This window comes from Thrips palmi, unplaced genomic scaffold (assembly GCF_012932325.1).
Source record: "Thrips palmi isolate BJ-2018 unplaced genomic scaffold, TpBJ-2018v1 HiC_scaffold_17, whole genome shotgun sequence".
NCBI classification, from domain to species: domain Eukaryota; kingdom Metazoa; phylum Arthropoda; class Insecta; order Thysanoptera; family Thripidae; genus Thrips; species Thrips palmi.
This window is the reverse complement of record NW_023144626.1, coordinates 1624460-1640131: the sequence shown is the minus strand read 5'-3', so window position 1 is coordinate 1640131 and position 15672 is coordinate 1624460. Positions and strand designations below refer to the sequence as shown.

The window sequence follows — 15672 nt, the reverse complement described above, 5'->3', positions numbered from 1 at the left end:
CTCTGCCAGAGACGAAGCGATGCAACCCGTGCGCGGAACCGCACACCGTACCCTGCTGCAGCATGAATAAATGACGCGCGGGATGCAGCGGCGGCCCAGCGGTGTCCTGGAGGGTTCTGGAGTGTCCTGGAGCCCAGCCTTGACCTGCACGGGCAAAGCACAGTGCACGGCACGGGCTGCAGGCCGCCCCGCAGCCCTGCAGCCTGGAGGACGTGGGGCGTCGGGAGTGCCTGTGGCGACAAAAATCATCGCATAGGCACGGCGCCGGGACTGGCATAACTGTGTCAAGCACTCGGCCGCGGCCCCTCGCTGGCGCGCTGGCGCCATACAGGCGAAGGGCGTAGTCTAGCGGCCTAGCGGCCTAGAGGGCCCCAAAGAGCCTGCTTCCCGGCCTTCAAGGGCTTGTGCAGGGCGCTCGCCGCGCTCGAGCACCGCGAGGGTACTCGCCAAACACAGCCGGTGCGGAGGGAGCGCCAGCCGGAGGAAGTTGACACACTAGCACAGGCGCGCTGAAGGCACTCACACACACACGCACGCACTTATTTATGCGGGTATGGACCTCCGGGGCGCTCGAGCGCGGCGAGGGCACGCCGTCGAAGACATGTAATGCGGTAGGGCCCGCGCCCCGCCCCACCCCGCCCCGCGCCACCACGCCCCTATTTCTATGCATGTGTGGCGTGCACGACTAACAAGGCTCTGGAATAATGTCATTCATAACGACGCGAGCGAGGCTGTCCAAGGGAATGACGAAAACACGGCGGCCAAAGCAGCGGCGGAACGGACAGACGAAGAGGTCAGCCGGCTGCTTCCGAAGGGTGCTCTCTCGTCGCGCTGCCTCACTCGCACCCCTGCGGTTCGCCCTTCGAGTGCGAGAGAGACAGAGCGACGAAAGCAGTGTTCGGCATCAGGCCGCGGGCAGGCCCTTCTCACGCGGGGCAGCCAGGCGTGGCGAGGCGAGCCGGCTGCGTCCACCTCTTCGATGCCGCCATCTTTTGTTTTCCACACACACTGACCGGCCTGGTGCGGTCTAGATTTCTGCATATTCTAGAGGCTTGGAAATACTTCTCGAACCAGACGCATGACGGCACCGACCGAACGGATTTCGAAAAGGACCGCGTCATTTCTAGAAGTTCACGGTTCACAATAATTTCTGTAGCGTGCCACTACACTGGACGGGGCGAGCTGGCGCGGCTTGCGGCCTGGCTTGCAGTGGCTTGCAGTGTGGCGGTCCCGAGGACAAGAACAGCGAGAACATTGGCCGCCGCGCCGCGCCCCGCGCCCTTCGCCCTTCGGCCCCTTCGCCGCCATCCGCGACGGCGCCGCGGCACTGCGGCACGCCACTGGCACGCCACCACGCCACCACGCCAAACCTCGTTACAACTTGGAACGGCGGCACCAACTCACAATACAGCATCTGTCCTGCGAGGGGCGGGGCGGGGCGGGGTGCCCGTCGTTCGTTGCACAAGTCGACGTCCTTCATTGCGCGAGGCGCGAGGCGGGCGCTGCGCTACGCTGCCACCCCGGGGTGCATGGTGATCAACCTTTTGTCTCGCGCCATCTCTCTGTCTCTCTCGCTCTCCCCGCTGCACGGCCCCGCCGTTCCTTCCGCCTGGCCGGAATAATTGCACCGGGCGGGGCAGGGCGGGGCCCTACACGGCGCTACACCGTATACACACAGGACAGAATGCCCGGCGTGCGTGGACTAGGGCTTGCCTCCGAAAACAGAGCTCCGTCGCTCTGTCTCTCTCGCACCGCTGCGTGCCGCCCCATTGCGTGCGAGAGAGAAAGAGCGACAGTTCGGAATCAGTCTGCCGGGGGCCTGCCTCATTACTCGGCGAATTCACTCGTCAGCTTGGCCGGGCGGCGCGGCACGGCGCGGGCCGGAGTCGCACAGCGACAGTCAGACGCATCATCCGTTTCACTTTTGTTTTTGTTTTTGTTTCGAATTCACTTTTCACAGTGAGGGGCCCGGCCGTGCCGGTCGGACTGGTCGCGGCCAGTGCGTGAGTTCGTGGGAGGGGGCGCCGGCAGCGTCGGCAGCCGTGTCGGGGGCCTCCTGTCCGCTCCTGTCCGCTCCTGTCCCCACCGGCGCGCTTCCGGTCCGGGGCCCAAAAGGCCCACAAGGCCCACAAGGCACACGCACACCAACACACACGCAGAGAAGGGCACCGGAACTGACAGCCGGAAACAAAACGACGTTGCAGCCTCATCGGACCTGTCGAGAAGGGAAGGGAAGGATTGGATTATTCGAATCCTATGTCCGCCGGGCGGACAGACAGGCAGACAGACAGGCAGCCATGCTCCCGTCCGCGTTGCTGCGGCCTGGCTTGTCCGTTATGCTTTGACTTTGACATTGTCGCAACAGGGGGAGGACGACGCCTCCCCCCCTCCTTTCCTGCGAGCGCGTCGTCGTCATCCGAGGGAAAGGGAGAGTGAGAGGGACTGGCGGGGGGGGGGGAGGCGTCGTTGGAGGCGTCGCTCGGAAAAGTATGAGTCACCGTATGACTGAGCCACTGTAGGGCCGAGGCGCCCTGCCCCTCCGGCGCGCCGACACCCCCTCGGTGCTTTTAAACAGGTGGCACACACTGTGCGAGTGTGTGAGGAAAGCGATAGTGTCCGCGTTCTTCCACACCTACACTGTGAACCCCCCTCGCGTGCCTCGCGGCCTTGGGGGTCCCTCCAAAGGTCCGGGTTTGAGCAGCCTCAGTTCCTGCCTCGCCGCGTGTATAATACAGCACGCCGGGCAGGCCAAGCTGTTGCAGGGGGTTAGCCACGTTCATGAGTCATGAACGGGCCTCGGACAACACCCTGTGAAACATTGAGCAGCTGCCGCCGCCTGCGGAGGGAGGGAGACAGAGAGAGAGAGGGTGGGGGGCTCATGTGTAATACAGCAGGGCGTGGCGCCTGCGAGCAGTGGCGTAGCAAAGGTATTTATTTGGGTGTGTTTGTTTTTGTCGCGCTTAACGCCCGAGTGCGAGGGCGTGGCTGCGAGGGTGCGAGCTGCTGGGCTGGCGAGGGAAAGAGAGAGAAAGAACCTTTTTGCTCCGCCACTGTACGGCGCGGACGTGGCGACGCCCCGCGCGAGCATTTTCCGAAAGGTCAACCGGCGCTGCGCGTGCGAGGGATGGCGCTCTGGACAACAGCATGCCGCTGCAGCGGGCCGGTTCCTGTCTCTATCGCACTATGCAAGAAGTGTCGCGGATTGAGTCATTAGCAGTGAACTGCAACCGCAGGCCGAAAAGGCGCGGAGCGTCCGCTGCCGTTCAAAGCGTCAAGGCCGGTGCGTCTTGTCTGTCTGTCCGTCCGCCTGCCTCTCTGTCTGTCTGTCTGTCTGTGCTGCATCCCTTCAATTACTTCGCACAGAGCGCGGCTCCAATTTAGGCGCCGAGCGAGCGCCGCGGCGGTTTAGTGTCCTAATAGTGTCGCGGCCGCGGCAAGTCAAGTCAAGTCAAGAGAGGAGGCCGTCGACGGCTCGACGGCGGCACTGCAAAACGGGCGGCGCGCGAGGCGGCGCGGCGGTAGCGACGGTTGGCCCGTAAAACTTCTCGCGCCGCGCAACTTCGACGACGGGACGGACGTCAGTGTATGGATTAGGCACGGACGGGCTTGGCTAAATCGAGCAGCTCTTTATCCAGTTCCCCGGAGCGCGGAGAGGAGGAGGGGAGGCGGCGGCGGCGGCGGCAGCGGATCCCCGGCGAGCACAAGGGAGCCTTTGTCCCGGTGGCGCGGTCGGCGCGGCCGGCCCGGCCAGCGCGTGGCACGCGAAGAGAGGCCTTGTGTGGCAGAAACACCGCAACACCCATGCCCAGCAGCCAGCAGATAATAAATAAACTCGGAGTATTTTAGTCGCGGAAACGCAAAAAAAAAAAAACGCGCCATTTCTACGACACAAGCGGACACCACGTGTCTGGTGTGGCGCGACCCAGTTTCTGCTTCGGTTCACCTACACTACTAATTTGCACAGTCGCCCGGAATGCAGCAGACACACTGTTCAAGCGTGGCGGACCCGGCATTATGTTTCGACCACAATGAGGCTCCTTGGAAGAGGGAGAGAGGGGACCTGTCCGAACTCATGAGCATGAAGCGTGCGAGTCTACGGCTACACTGTCAAGTAAATTCGTGTGAAGGGCTAGATTTTTGCATTGACAGCGACGTCACTGGAAATCCAGGGATCTGGCCAGTTGGGCCTCATTTAGATTCGAGCCTGTTGTAGATTGCCCGATTATCGGCGAAAGTCTGCGCGAACTACACGAAACAAAAGCAACTGTGTTGGTGTTTCATCTCGGCGATCAATCAGCCCCGTCGGCCCTTACAGTGGCCTCACACATCGCCATCCCAGCCGCGCCACCGGTAGCGTCTTGGCGTGCCGGGCGTGTTCCACGAGCAGCTCCTTGGGTTGGGCCTGACGCTCCATCCCTCTGTCTCTGTCGCACTCACGGGGCGTGCCGTAGGGGTGCAAGAGAGACAGAGCGATGAAAAGATCCTTCGGCTGACCCCTTCCCCCCGTTATCATGGCTGTGTGCCACGTGCAGGTGCTGGCGGTGGAGGAGGGGGAGGGGGGGGACACCAGGTGCCCGCCGTGTGCCGCGTGCCATGTGCCAGGCCCCCCTCCCCCTGGAAGCAGGTCCGGGCCCTACTGGGCCCTACCCTGCACCTGCACTGTCTCCGCCCGGATCAAGTCCGGCTGCCTCCGAGGCGGCCCCATGTCTCCGGGCCGCTCCAGCACGCTCCAGCACGCTCCAGCTGCAGGGCCCCCGCCTCGGACGCGGCCTCTACCTACACCGATCTGCGGAGAAGGAGAAGAAAGCAGGAGAGCAGGCGTCCAGGACAATAAACACCCAGGCAGCCGCCCAGGCGGCCGCCGCCAGCCCGAGTAGGGTGCACGGTGCACGCGGCCCGGGGCCCGGGGTGCGTCTGGCCGAAGAAAACGGAGCAAGATTTTGAGAAGAGCGGAAAGAGAAGCTGGAACGCAATCGCCCCCGAAGCCAAGGAGACACAGCGACGAAGCACTGTTCAGAATCGAGCCCCGGCCCGTCTAGGGCCAGCGCAACACGAGCAACACGAGATCATAGATAAGGCTAGTCGCTCAAAACCCGGCCGGCCGGGCCCTGGGTGGGCCCTGGGCCTACCCCAAGTTGAGTCGCGTGGCGGGTGGCGGCGTGGCCATAAACCGTGTCCGCGATGGGCGATATCCGGACGCACACTCGCACAAACTCCCTCACACGTGCCTAGGTTGGCGTTAGCGCGTTGGCCTAGGTCAGGTCGCTTCCGGGGACCCGCATCCGGCGGGCTGTCTCTCTCGCACCCCCGCGGGACGGCTCCTGAGTGCGAGAGAGACAGAGCGACAGCGCTGGAGGCCGACGAACTGTACTTGTGTGGTACTTGAGAGCAGGACGCGGATTTTGTGGTGCAGTGTATAATGAATGCAGTGCAGTGCCCGATCGCCGATGGTGGCAACAAGGCTCGTGCACTCGCCAGTGCCCAGTGCGTGCTGTCTCCCTCGCACCTCTACGGGGCGCCCCGTGAGTGCGAGAGAGACAGCACGTGTGCCGCCAGACGCGTGGCGCCGGCGAGCGCGCGCGTGCGGCCCTGTCGCTGCAGCGTTTAAATAATAAACCGGTGGCCGTGGCGCCGTGGCCAGGGCGGTGGCCGCCGGCCGATTCCGAACAGTGTATCGTCGCTCTGTCTCTCTCGCACTCACGCGACGTTGTGGAGGGGTGCGAGAGAGACAGAGCGACGAGGGCGGCCGGCCTACAGGGCGCAGCGCTCGCTCAGCTGTTTGTAGCCGCCACACGACGCCGCACGGAATGGCTGGGCTGGCGAAGGGGGGGGGGGAGGGGGAAGGGGGGGCCATATTCAATTCAAGAAGTGCCCCGTGCGCTGCTACGCTGCACCTGGGGCCTAGCCGGCTTTTGGGCCCGCTGCGAGGCGCGTGTGTGGCGCGTGGCGTTGCTCACAGTGACGTGGCAAAGACCACCAAAATGGGAACGAAAGGGACACTACACTGGTCGCGTCGCGATGCACTCTCGCACTGCACAGTGGAGTGGTTGCTTCCTCGGCCGCCACTCTCTCAGAACCGCCCACGCGGACGACGCCGTCGAGCCCGTCCGTCACCGTCGCTCTGTCTCTCTCGCACTCTTGGCGTGTCCCGCAGGCGTGCGAGAGAGACAGAGCGACGACACCGTAAGGCTGTTCGGAATCCGTCTCCGTCCTCAAGCCGTTCCAGCAGTGAGTGTGTCGTGGTACGCATGGGAACGACGGCTCCAGGCTGGCGCGCTGTCGACTGATTCCGAGAGTCGTTTTCGCCGCTCTGTCTCTGTCACACTCATGGGGCGTCCCGTACGGGTGCGAGAGAGAGACACGGCTACGAAAGCGACTCTGTCTGCTGGCGCGGCTGGCGCCGAGGTGCGACAAAGGCCACCGTCCCGCCGACGCGGGACGTAAACGTGTATGTCTCTGCTGCCTGTCTGTCTGTCTGCCTGCTTTCTGTCTGTCCGCCCGCCCGTCAGCCCGCAGACAGCAGTGCAACAATTTCAGAAATGTGTCACGCCAAACTCGTCTCATGTCCAATCAGCCCCATCTCGCGTCCGAAGGCATTTCGCGCTTGCTGCCCCGCATTTCGGGCGCTGCGGTGCATTCGACCCTGCCGCTGTCACTCTCATGAATGTGAGTTCTGCAGCGCGGGGCGACACGGCGACACGGCCGACGGCAAGGCGACACACCAGGACACGTCGCTGCGCCGCGCCGTGGGGAATTTCCGACGTGCTCTGAGGGATTTCCTCGGGGGCGTGGCACCGCTGGGCCACCCGTTACGCCGCTCTGTCTCTCTCGCACCCCCACGGAGCGCGCCTTGAGTGCGACAGAGAGCGACGACGGAACGACTCTTCGGAATCGCCGTGTGTGGACGTCACCGGAATTGGGGTTGGCGGGCAGTGCCGTCCCAATGTCTGCAACGGGCCTGGATGGCAAATGGCAGTGTGGCAACAAGACTACTCTAACAAAAACGTTACTTATTTTTGATGTTTGGGTTTGTTCTCTTTTTAGCGCGTTCTTGGAACTTGCCATCAGATGGCCGGGGTCCCGGAGACACTGCGCGCAAACGGCCCCGCCCCGCCAGCCGGGACTCCAGGACTCCAGGACTCCAGGGACTTCAGGACTCCAGGACTCCAGGGACTTCAGGACTCCAGGACTCCAGGACCCAGCGCGCGCGACGCGCGAGCCTCCCGCACGAGGCGCGAAACCAGTTTCTGTATGGCCTGGCGGCAGTGCCGGCCTGTGGTGCCGGCGGCCTGGCCGAGGGGTGGGGGAGGTGGGGGTAGGTGGGGGTAGGTGACGGGGTGCAGGGCCCGCGCCGCCACGCCGCGAACCGCCGGGCCGCCTCGCCTCAGAGCCTCATCGTGTCGCCGATGATGCAAACTCAGTAAACTGTGCCGCGCCGCGCCACGCCCAGCACGACCAGGCCTCGCCTTTAGCAGCGCACTCGCTGCGTTCACTGCACCGCACGACACCGCGCCCCCGAGATGCCTTCGTTAGATTACGCAGCCTCACACCTCGCTAGTGCCTTGCCATGCCTTGCACTCCGGGACCCCAGCGCTGCAGCCGCCTGGAGGACTTTCAACTCAATCAGCTGATCGGAACCGTTACCGGCAGGATCTCATTACGGCTGGCAAAAGAAAAACAACAATAACAAAAGGTTTTTTTATAGCGTTGTGTGGGTTTCTTCACGGAAAACTTGGGTTCGAACCCAACCAGGTTTTATCGGACACAGCATCCTGTTTCCTCTAACGGGAACTCGCCGTCGCTGAATCATCCCCCAGCCACACCTTGGCGGACGGTGCTCGACCGCTCGGCCGCCACGCCTTGCAGAGTAAACACATCGGAAGGAAATGGACCCCCCACGGCAGAGACGGGACAACCCTTCGTCGCCTCGCCCCTCCCCCTCCCCCAGCCCCGCCCCGCCCCGCCCCGCCCAGCTGCACCCCACCATTGCAACCCTCGGAGACGGCCCCGCCCCGCCCCGCCCCGCCCCGCTGGCACACCCCTAATCCGTGCGCCCGGCCCGGCCCGGCCCAGCCCGGCCCGGCCCGCAAGCCAGCAGAGGGACGGAGCGGGGAGGGGAGGTTGCAGAGGGGTTATTACTCCACATGCATCGAGCGGTCGATATCACCCCCGCACTGCTGCCGGCGGCACGGCGCGGCACTGCCCCGCACCCCAAGTGCGCTGCCTTCGTCTTCGCCGCGGCGCTGCCGCCCAGTCTCCCTCCCTCTCTCTCTCTCTTTCTCTCTCCCTCCGCTACGCGCTCGCACCGCTCGCACCACCCCCAGCACCCCGCCCACACGGCCCACACCAACAACAGCCAGTTCAAAGCACCCCCCCCCCCCACTTCCTCCAGGCTCGTCTTTCCGCGTGCATTTACGCACTGTGTGTGCAGACACCTTTTCCGGTGTAGGGGCGGACGCAGAGGACGACTCGGGCGTGAGGGTGTTGACACCAGCGGAGCGATTTGGAAGAGCAGTGTGGTTGCTCTGTCTCTTGTGGAGAGCCCCATGAGTGCGACAGAGACAGAGCGACGAGACGACTCGCCTGGATCACTCGGCAGCACCGCGCCGCACCGCGAACCGCACGTGTCGCCGAGGGTCCGGAAGTGCCACACGGTGTACCAGCCCCTGGGCCACGCGCACGCTGTCGCTCTGTCTCTCTCGCACTCATGAGGTGTCTCGTCGGGGCGCGCGAGCGACGATCATCCTTTAGACTGGCGCACGCCGTCGAGGCGGTGCAGGCCGAGTTGCAGGTCGAGGGGGCTGCGAGACACCTGTGCAGACAGTGCGGGGGGGGGAGCGTCGAGCGGACGGTTCAGGGCCCAAAGCGCCAAAACAAGGATCTACTTTCGCGAGAAGCAGGGCGTCGCCTTGGGCGCCGCCGAGGCTCTGTGGATGCTGTGCGGGCCGAGTCCTGGAAGCAGGTCCTGGAGGGTCCTGCGAGACGCGGTGACAAGGCCTCGCTACCGTTTTCGGGGCGCTAAGGCCGCTGAAGCGCTGAATGAACCCCCACCCCGCGCGCCCCGCGTGTCGAGTACTTCCGCGCAACCCCACCCCGAATTTCAGCCTCCCCTACGCTACACGCCCCCAGCGCGCTGGGCCGAGGGCCGAGGCCTGGGCCCGCGCGGAGCCACCCCAGCGCGACCACACTGCCACTCACCCATCGCGTGGAATCCGTTGGATGTCATGGCTCAAATAAATGTTATCCTTCCGTTTGCAAAAGTCCAAGGTATCCGACTGAACGCGATCGGCGACAGGGAGCCCCTGTCGTCAACACAGCACTCCGACAGTGAGTCGCGCGACACGCGGCGCGCGCTGGGGAACGACCAAGAGGCTCGCGCCGGCCTTGTCCAGCAGGCTGCCCCGCAGGCTGTCCCGGGCCGACGCCCCCTGGGTGCCCTGCGGACCCTGCGCACCCTGCGGTACCCGGACCCACACCCGCGCTTTCCGCGACGCCGCGACGTGGGCTACGACATGACACCGCGACGCCGGACCGCACCGGCCGGGACTCGAAGAGCGACTGAAACAGCAGTGTAGTGGCTCGGCTCGCATCGCGGGACCCGCCCGCTCCGCTGGTTCCACTCACTCCACACGGATCCAGTGCGACGCCAGCGCCATCCTGCGGTGCGTCGGGGAACTGCGAAGCGCGCGGTGGGCGCCGGCTTCGAATTTTCGAAATACGCGGCGTTTCTCTGCCTGTAGCGAGAGCCTTATGCTCGTCAGTGATATAGTTGAAAATACAGCTAGTGCTGATCCAGAGAGGGGTGCAAAGGACAACTGCCTATTAGATAGCCAGTCATTAATCGCAATCACCAGAGAGGTAGTCAAAAAGCCACTTTTCACTCCTGCAAGTAGGCAAAAAGCCACACTTTGCCTCTGTGATTAGTCAAAACGTGCTAACTTTACCCCTCTGAGAAGCCAAAAGGTACTACTTTGCCCCTCTTGGAAGCCAAGCGGTACTACTTAACTTCTCCCAGCCCATCTGGATCCACCACTGAAAGTATTGGAAAAACTGTTTTTTCAAGAAATGAATGGGTGATTGTTTTCTGGTCTGCTTGTAAAGTGATTCTAGCTGGGTGTAAGGATAATAACCACTTATTTCTCATTTAACTTGTACTATTTATTTCGTACAATGGAAGAAATTACAAATTAACCAAGACAAAACTTAAAACAAAGAAACCTTCATGGTACAATAAAATGATTTGATGAATATAGTGTTTGTAAGGGAATCACTTTAAAATTTATAGGATATAGGTTAAAACTCTACTATTCCTGCAAACATTAACAATTCTATATACTGTCAATAAGTTTCTGTAAACTGAACTGGCATACAAAAATATTATATGATACATAATCACAGATACATTTCAGTTCGTCCATCCCTTCAATATGTTTGAGATTTAGTTTACAGCGCATCAACTTATGTTTGATGATAGATCTGTTTCCATAGGTGGCTGTGGACTTGTCTTCCTCTTCACAACGTAAACCTTCTTGTTGGACAGGCAAATGACGTATGCATGATCTTCATAGTTCACTGTTAAGAGAATAAAAGTTCAATTAAATGGTTCATATTTGAGAATCACTTTCCCACACACAAATTACTTCATTCCTCACCGGTTATTTTCTTGAATCCTTTGTCTCCAGGGAATGCTGTTGAATCGACCTTGTCACACAAGGAAATGAGCCCTGCGACGACGTTAGCAATCCGTTCCCCATTCTCCAGTTCTCCACCAGACTGTTATTGAATGAATGAATACGATAGGTAAAAACAGCAAGCTGGTAAGTGGCACGCACAGAAAATTATCATTGGTATACTTACAGATACTACAGCGCCATCCTCTGTCATGACGAGATAACCGACTTGGTCAGGAATTCGGTCGACCGACAACATCGTGGAAAAGGTGCTACCTGTGATAACAATCAGCATAAAGTCAAGAGGGGTTTAGAAAGAAAGGCATGGAAACTGACGAGGTTCTAAACAACAAAGAGATGACGGAAGAGGTTATGTTTTCCAGATCGAGTATTTTGACAGTGTGCAAGCAAAGGCTGACAAGATTACCGAACCGCAGAAACCAGCTGTACCTAGCGCGGCGATTCTCAACACCAGCTTAACTATTCAATCACAAAGAAACCGGATTTCTTTTTGCGATGATACGCCTCCCTGGAGAGTGAGAATAACAAAGATGGCTGTCGAGACAGCTCCTGTCATTTGTTTGAGTTCTGCGTATACGCTGTGGTCTATTCGCAGTGTCCGACTGCGAATAGCTCCTTGTACTCGACGCGTGCTTTTTCGAAACGAGGCGCGGAATTGCCCACACTGCACTGCACGCTCGCATCGCAGCGGCTCGCTGCCGACGCCGCATGCGGGTGCATGCCGTGAAGATATCGCGTTCGGAAGATTTCGGGGCGAACGCGAAACCTCCACTCAGCACGGCGATAAAGCCAAAAGTCGATCGGAAAGGGGGAAAATAAATGCGACACGTGTTATGCTCTCTGAATTTTTATTTTTGCGATTACTCTCGCTCAGGGCTTGTGTGAGGCGAAGACGGAGACGGTGTAAGGCTGAGACGAAGTCTCGGGGACGGTCTGCGATGTCTCCCAGGCCTGCTGCTGCTGGCCGGGGCGAGAGCCCAGGTGCAGGGTCTTGGAGACGTCCAGCGCGCCGGGCCGCACCATCGCGCCGCTCAGGCCAGGGAAGACCAGCTGGTAGGAGGCGGGGTTGCCACCGCTGGCCGCACTGTACACCTGGCCGGGGTCGGCGATGTAGGGGCTGCTGGCGCTGGCGGTGTAGGGGCTGCTGGGGCCCACGCTGACGGTGCCTCCGGGCAGGGTGGAGTAGCTGTCCAGCGAGAAGCCAGCGGAAGGCACCTGCATGAGGGTCGACGAGGTAGAGAACGGCTGTAGCGTCTTGGCCTGAGCGTTGGCCTGGTTCTGCTCGACGGCAGGCACCTGCGTGTTGACGGCGGGGCTGCCCTGCACGCCCTGCCTGTGCAGCAGGACCTGTTGCTGCCCCAGCCGAAGGTCCAAAAGAGCCTGCTGCTGGTCCTGCGGCTGCTCTTTAATCTGCTGCTGCTTTTGAAGCAACTTTTCCACCTGGAGCTGCTTCTGCTCCTCCTGCCACTTCAGCTGGCGGTCGTGTTCCTGCTCCTTATGGAGGCGTTCTCGCTCCTCTTGGAGGAGCTGGCGATCGCGATCCTGTTTCCGCCGCTCTTCAGCGAGCTGCTCCTCCTGCAGATGCAGCTGTCGCAGATCCTCCTCCATCTTCAGCCGGCGATCCTCTGCCTGCTGCTGCAGCTGGCGCTCATGCTCTTGATCAGCCTCAAATTTTTCCAGTTGCTCCTGAATCCGTTTGATCGTTGCTTTCAACTCCAGCTCCTTCTGATCACGCAGCTTCCTCTGCTGCTCCTCCAGCTGCAGCTGCTGGTCTCTTTCTTGCTGCAATCTCTTTCCTTCCTCTTCCCGAAGCAGCTGCAGCTCTCGTTCTTCTTGCAGTTTCTTTTTCTGTTCCTCGATTTGCAACTGCTCCTGCTGCTCCTCTTGCAGCCTCAGAAGCTGGACGTTGCCCATGGCGGCGGTGGCCTCCGCGGTGCTGGCGTACACGGGCCAGTGGCGGCCCTGGAAGTGGACGAAGTAGAGGGGCTTTGCGGCGGGGGCGGCGCTGTCGGGGGCGGCGCTGGCCGGGGTGCTGACGCTGAGGGCGGCGGCACTCTGGCCGGCGGCAGGGCCCACGTAGGTGGTGATCGGGACGGAGGGGTTGTAGATTGCAGCGGGGGCGGCCGAAGCGGACCCGTAGCTGCCGGCGGAGGGCGTCACGAAGGAGGTGACGGTTACGACCGGCGCCGAGTAGGTGGTGGCCCCGGCAGCTGGTGCTCCATAGGTCGTCGGTCCAGTAGGCTGTGCTACGTAGGTGGTCGGCCTGCCAGGAAGTCCTCCGTAGTTGGTGGGGCCCGCAGCTAGTGTACCGTAGGTGGTGGGGCCCGCAGCTAGTGTACTGTAGGTGGTGGAGCCGACAGCTGGTGCTGCGTAGGTCGTGGGGCCGACAGGTTGGGCTCCGAAGGTGGCGGATCCCGGAGGTAAGATATAGGCACTTGTCCAAGGAGCCGGCGTCACCACAGGCTTGCCATCGAATCCAGTCACCCTGTAGGACGGAAAAAGGAAAAGTCAATAGCAGGTGCCGTCAAACACCCCGTAGGACACGTCAAGAGCGAAAAGTATTCCTAAACGGAAGCTCACTTGAAGTTGACTCGGACTCCCTGGTAGTCCTGGGCGGGCAGGGGCTCGCCGGACTTGACCTTCTCGAGCAAGGCCTTGGTGTCGGAGAACTGGTGCACGTCGTTCATGTAGCGCGAGAGCACCTTGTCGCGCATGCTGGCGGGTTCAGGGGACGCGGCGCGCTCCCTGCAACAATCGCGAGCACTTCGTGAAGACGGGAACCCTGGTGGAGCTAGCCCCCTAAAGGCTACTTACTGTGTGGTAGTCGCGGTCTGGCCCTGAGGGGAGGCCTGGCCCTGAGGGGAGGCCTGGCTCTGGGGGTAGGCCTGGCCCTGGGGGTAGGCCTGGCTCTGGGGGTAGGCCTGGCCCTGGGGGTAGGCCTGGCTCTGGGGGTAGGTCTGGCCCTGGGGGTAAGCCTGGCCCTGAGGGGCGGCCTGGCCCTGGGGGATGGCCCCGCCCGCACTGCGGGGCTGGCCGAGCACGTTGCCGACGTTGTCCTGAGGGCCCGCGGCACTCTGCTGTGGCTTCCAGGACGTACTCTGCTGCCACCCCGAAGCGGCTACGCCCGCAGCCCCGGCGGCAGGCCCGGCGGGCGCAGCGGGGGCAGCGTTGCGGTAGGTCAACTGCGGTTCGCCGGTCAGGTTCACTTCGAAACTGGACTGCACCGCCTTGGCGGCGACAGCCTCATCCGCCTTCTCCGGCGCGCGAGCGGCGTCGGCGTCGGCGGTCGAGGGCTGCTCGGAGGGAGGCTCCACGGGCACAGACGGCACGGCGGGGCTTGCGGATCCGTCGACGTGCTGAGACTCGGTGTCGTCCTGGCGGCCGGGAACGGTCTTGTGAGTGTCAGTGTTCTCCTTGGCCTCGTCAATGGGGGACTCCGTCTGGGTGTCAGTGTTCTCCTTGAGGTCGTCAGTGGATTCGTAGGACTTTCCCTCCTTGGAGGACTCGGCAGACTGGTGGGTCACAGAGGCCTCTTTGGCTCCTTCAGAAGACTGGTGAGACGAATCCTTTTCCAGCCTTTCCTTTTCCAGCCTTTCCTTTTCCAGCCTTTCCTTTTCCAGCCTTTCCTTTTCCAGCCTTTCCTTTTCCTTTTCTGCCTTTTTTCGTTCCTTTTCTAGTTTTTTCTGCCTCTTCCGTTCCCTTTCCCTTTCTTCTTCTTCTTCTTCCTTTTCCTTCTTTTTCTTTTTCCTATCCTTCTTTGAATGCTTGTCTTCTGGGTCGGCGACCAAATCAACGACGTCCTGCTCGTCTTTACTTAATGGGTCTGCTGCCAAAAGGTAACATTAGTCAGTACGGTTTGGAGTGACCTTCCGATCGGCTGGTCATAGGTGCGTTATTTACCTGGTATGGAGAAGTCTAAGCCATCGTCAGTAAGCGTTCCATTCTCAGGAATGGAGAAATCCAGACCATCCATAGTAAGCGTTCCATTCTCCGGTATGGTGAAGTCCAGGCCATCGTAAACATCCGCTGCATTCCCTGGAAAGTCGCCGATAAAAAGTTAGTGCCGTCTAAGTGTATTTTTTTTTTCGGTTGCTGGTGCGCTAATTGAGTGGCAAGGAAACTTCCTAATGAATTGGCAGTGATTTGTCTCGAGTTGTGAGTAGGTGAGTTGAGGTGGCACTCGAACCCGGCCCGGTGGAAGTACAAAGTACCCCGGTCAGCACGTACCTGCATTGGCGTCGGGGGCGTTGGTTCCTGTCGGTGCCAGGCCGGGAAGGTCTGCGACACTGACGGTGTCCGTCGAGCTAGCGATGACGTCATCAGCCCTCCCGGCGCGGGAAAGTGGGGTCCCTGCGAAAAGCAATGAGGATTCCATTGCGCTCGAGTCGGCGCCCCTGTTGGTCGCCACCAAGTGATTTGGCAGGGCGAGCGCCAGGCGCCAGGGACGCCAGGCCAGACACCACTTCCGTTCCCCACTCACCATGGTCCGGCGGGGATCCGACGGGGACAGCGGCTTGGCTTGGCGCGGCCTGCACCCCCTGCAGCAGGTGGAGGGGCAGGGCGGCGAGCAGCACCAGCAGCAGGGCGGACACCGTGGTGGACACCGGCGCCGAGCGCGCGCTTTGACGGCGTAGCTGGCGTGGCCACCCCATGACGGTTTCGGTGGAGGTCGGCCGGCGACTGGGGCTGCATGTGCCGATGCGAGACGGTGCCCGGGATGGCTCGGCTGGGGTCAGAGGCAGTGACGCGCCCCGCCGGCCCCCGCCACGCTCCGAGCTGAGCCCGCGATCTGCGAGCCTTGGCAACCGGACAAGCTGCGCGAGAAAACGCGCACTCCCATCAAATTTTCGAAGCTGAAATACTTTTCTAACTGTTTCGTTTTCACATTTTCGGCTTTGTCTTTTCACTGTTTAAAGTGCGTGATAGAATCATCTAATTGGTAGGAGCATATGAGGGAAGTAAGGATAAAATAAGCCAGTGA

General features: G+C 61.2%; 3 protein-coding genes across 8 annotated transcripts in view; all 3 read right to left on the bottom strand.

Moving 5' to 3' along the window:
- The window catches only part of LOC117643678 (unconventional myosin heavy chain 6), a 44464-nt gene extending 34999 nt beyond the window's left edge, over nucleotides 1-9465 (bottom strand). For both annotated transcript variants that reach the window (XM_034382694.1, XM_034382695.1), the window contains exon 1: nucleotides 9199-9465. In XM_034382694.1, the coding sequence (XP_034238585.1) occupies nucleotides 9199-9226 (28 nt within the window). In that variant the 5' untranslated portion in view covers nucleotides 9227-9465. The remainder of the gene's footprint in view (nucleotides 1-9198) is intronic.
- Nucleotides 9466-10136: 671 nt separating this feature from the next.
- Nucleotides 10137-11274, bottom strand: LOC117643683 (ragulator complex protein LAMTOR4 homolog). 3 transcript variants are annotated; one of them, XM_034382708.1, is made up of 4 exons: nucleotides 11121-11274; nucleotides 10858-10946; nucleotides 10653-10773; nucleotides 10137-10572 (listed from the first exon to the last, which is right to left on the bottom strand). In XM_034382708.1, exons 2-4 carry the CDS (start codon nucleotides 10927-10929, stop codon nucleotides 10454-10456), a joined length of 312 nt encoding a protein of 103 aa, XP_034238599.1. In that variant the 5' UTR covers nucleotides 10930-10946; nucleotides 11121-11274; the 3' UTR covers nucleotides 10137-10453. The 3 variants fall into 3 exon arrangements, with proteins under 3 accessions (XP_034238599.1, XP_034238598.1, XP_034238600.1); XM_034382707.1 differs by having other exon boundaries at nucleotides 11098-11257; XM_034382709.1 differs by having other exon boundaries at nucleotides 11103-11251.
- A 248-nt stretch (nucleotides 11275-11522) lies between these two features.
- Nucleotides 11523-15374, bottom strand: LOC117643679 (mediator of RNA polymerase II transcription subunit 12-like). 3 transcript variants are annotated; one of them, XM_034382700.1, is made up of 7 exons: nucleotides 15172-15374; nucleotides 14919-15041; nucleotides 14592-14726; nucleotides 14328-14517; nucleotides 13506-14297; nucleotides 13272-13436; nucleotides 11523-13176 (listed from the first exon to the last, which is right to left on the bottom strand). In XM_034382700.1, the coding sequence occupies exons 1-7, from the start codon at nucleotides 15341-15343 to the stop codon at nucleotides 11562-11564; spliced, it is 3192 nt and encodes a 1063-aa protein (XP_034238591.1). In that variant the 5' UTR covers nucleotides 15344-15374; the 3' UTR covers nucleotides 11523-11561. The 3 variants fall into 3 exon arrangements, with proteins under 3 accessions (XP_034238591.1, XP_034238589.1, XP_034238590.1); XM_034382698.1 differs by having other exon boundaries at nucleotides 13506-14517; XM_034382699.1 differs by having other exon boundaries at nucleotides 13506-14514.
- Between the last annotated feature and the right edge of the window lie 298 nt (nucleotides 15375-15672).

What these genes read in the sequence shown, in the direction of transcription:
- LOC117643683 (XM_034382708.1), bottom strand. Translation starts at nt 10,929, where the DNA reads ATGTTGTCGGTCGACCGAATTCCTGACCAAGTCGGTTATCTCGTCATG. An exon ending in AGGATGGCGCTGTAGTATCT is followed by an intron (nt 10,774 to 10,857) that starts GTAAGTATACCA and finishes ATTCAATAACAG; the next exon opens with TCTGGTGGAGAACTGGAGAA. An exon ending in AGGATTCAAGAAAATAACCG is followed by an intron (nt 10,573 to 10,652) that starts GTGAGGAATGAA and finishes TTCTCTTAACAG; the next exon opens with TGAACTATGAAGATCATGCA.
- LOC117643679 (XM_034382698.1), bottom strand. Translation starts at nt 15,343, where the DNA reads ATGGGGTGGCCACGCCAGCTACGCCGTCAAAGCGCGCGCTCGGCGCCG. An exon ending in CTTAGACTTCTCCATACCAG is followed by an intron (nt 14,518 to 14,591) that starts GTAAATAACGCA and finishes ACCTTTTGGCAG; the next exon opens with CAGACCCATTAAGTAAAGAC. An exon ending in GGAGTCCGAGTCAACTTCAA is followed by an intron (nt 13,177 to 13,271) that starts GTGAGCTTCCGT and finishes TCCGTCCTACAG; the next exon opens with GGTGACTGGATTCGATGGCA.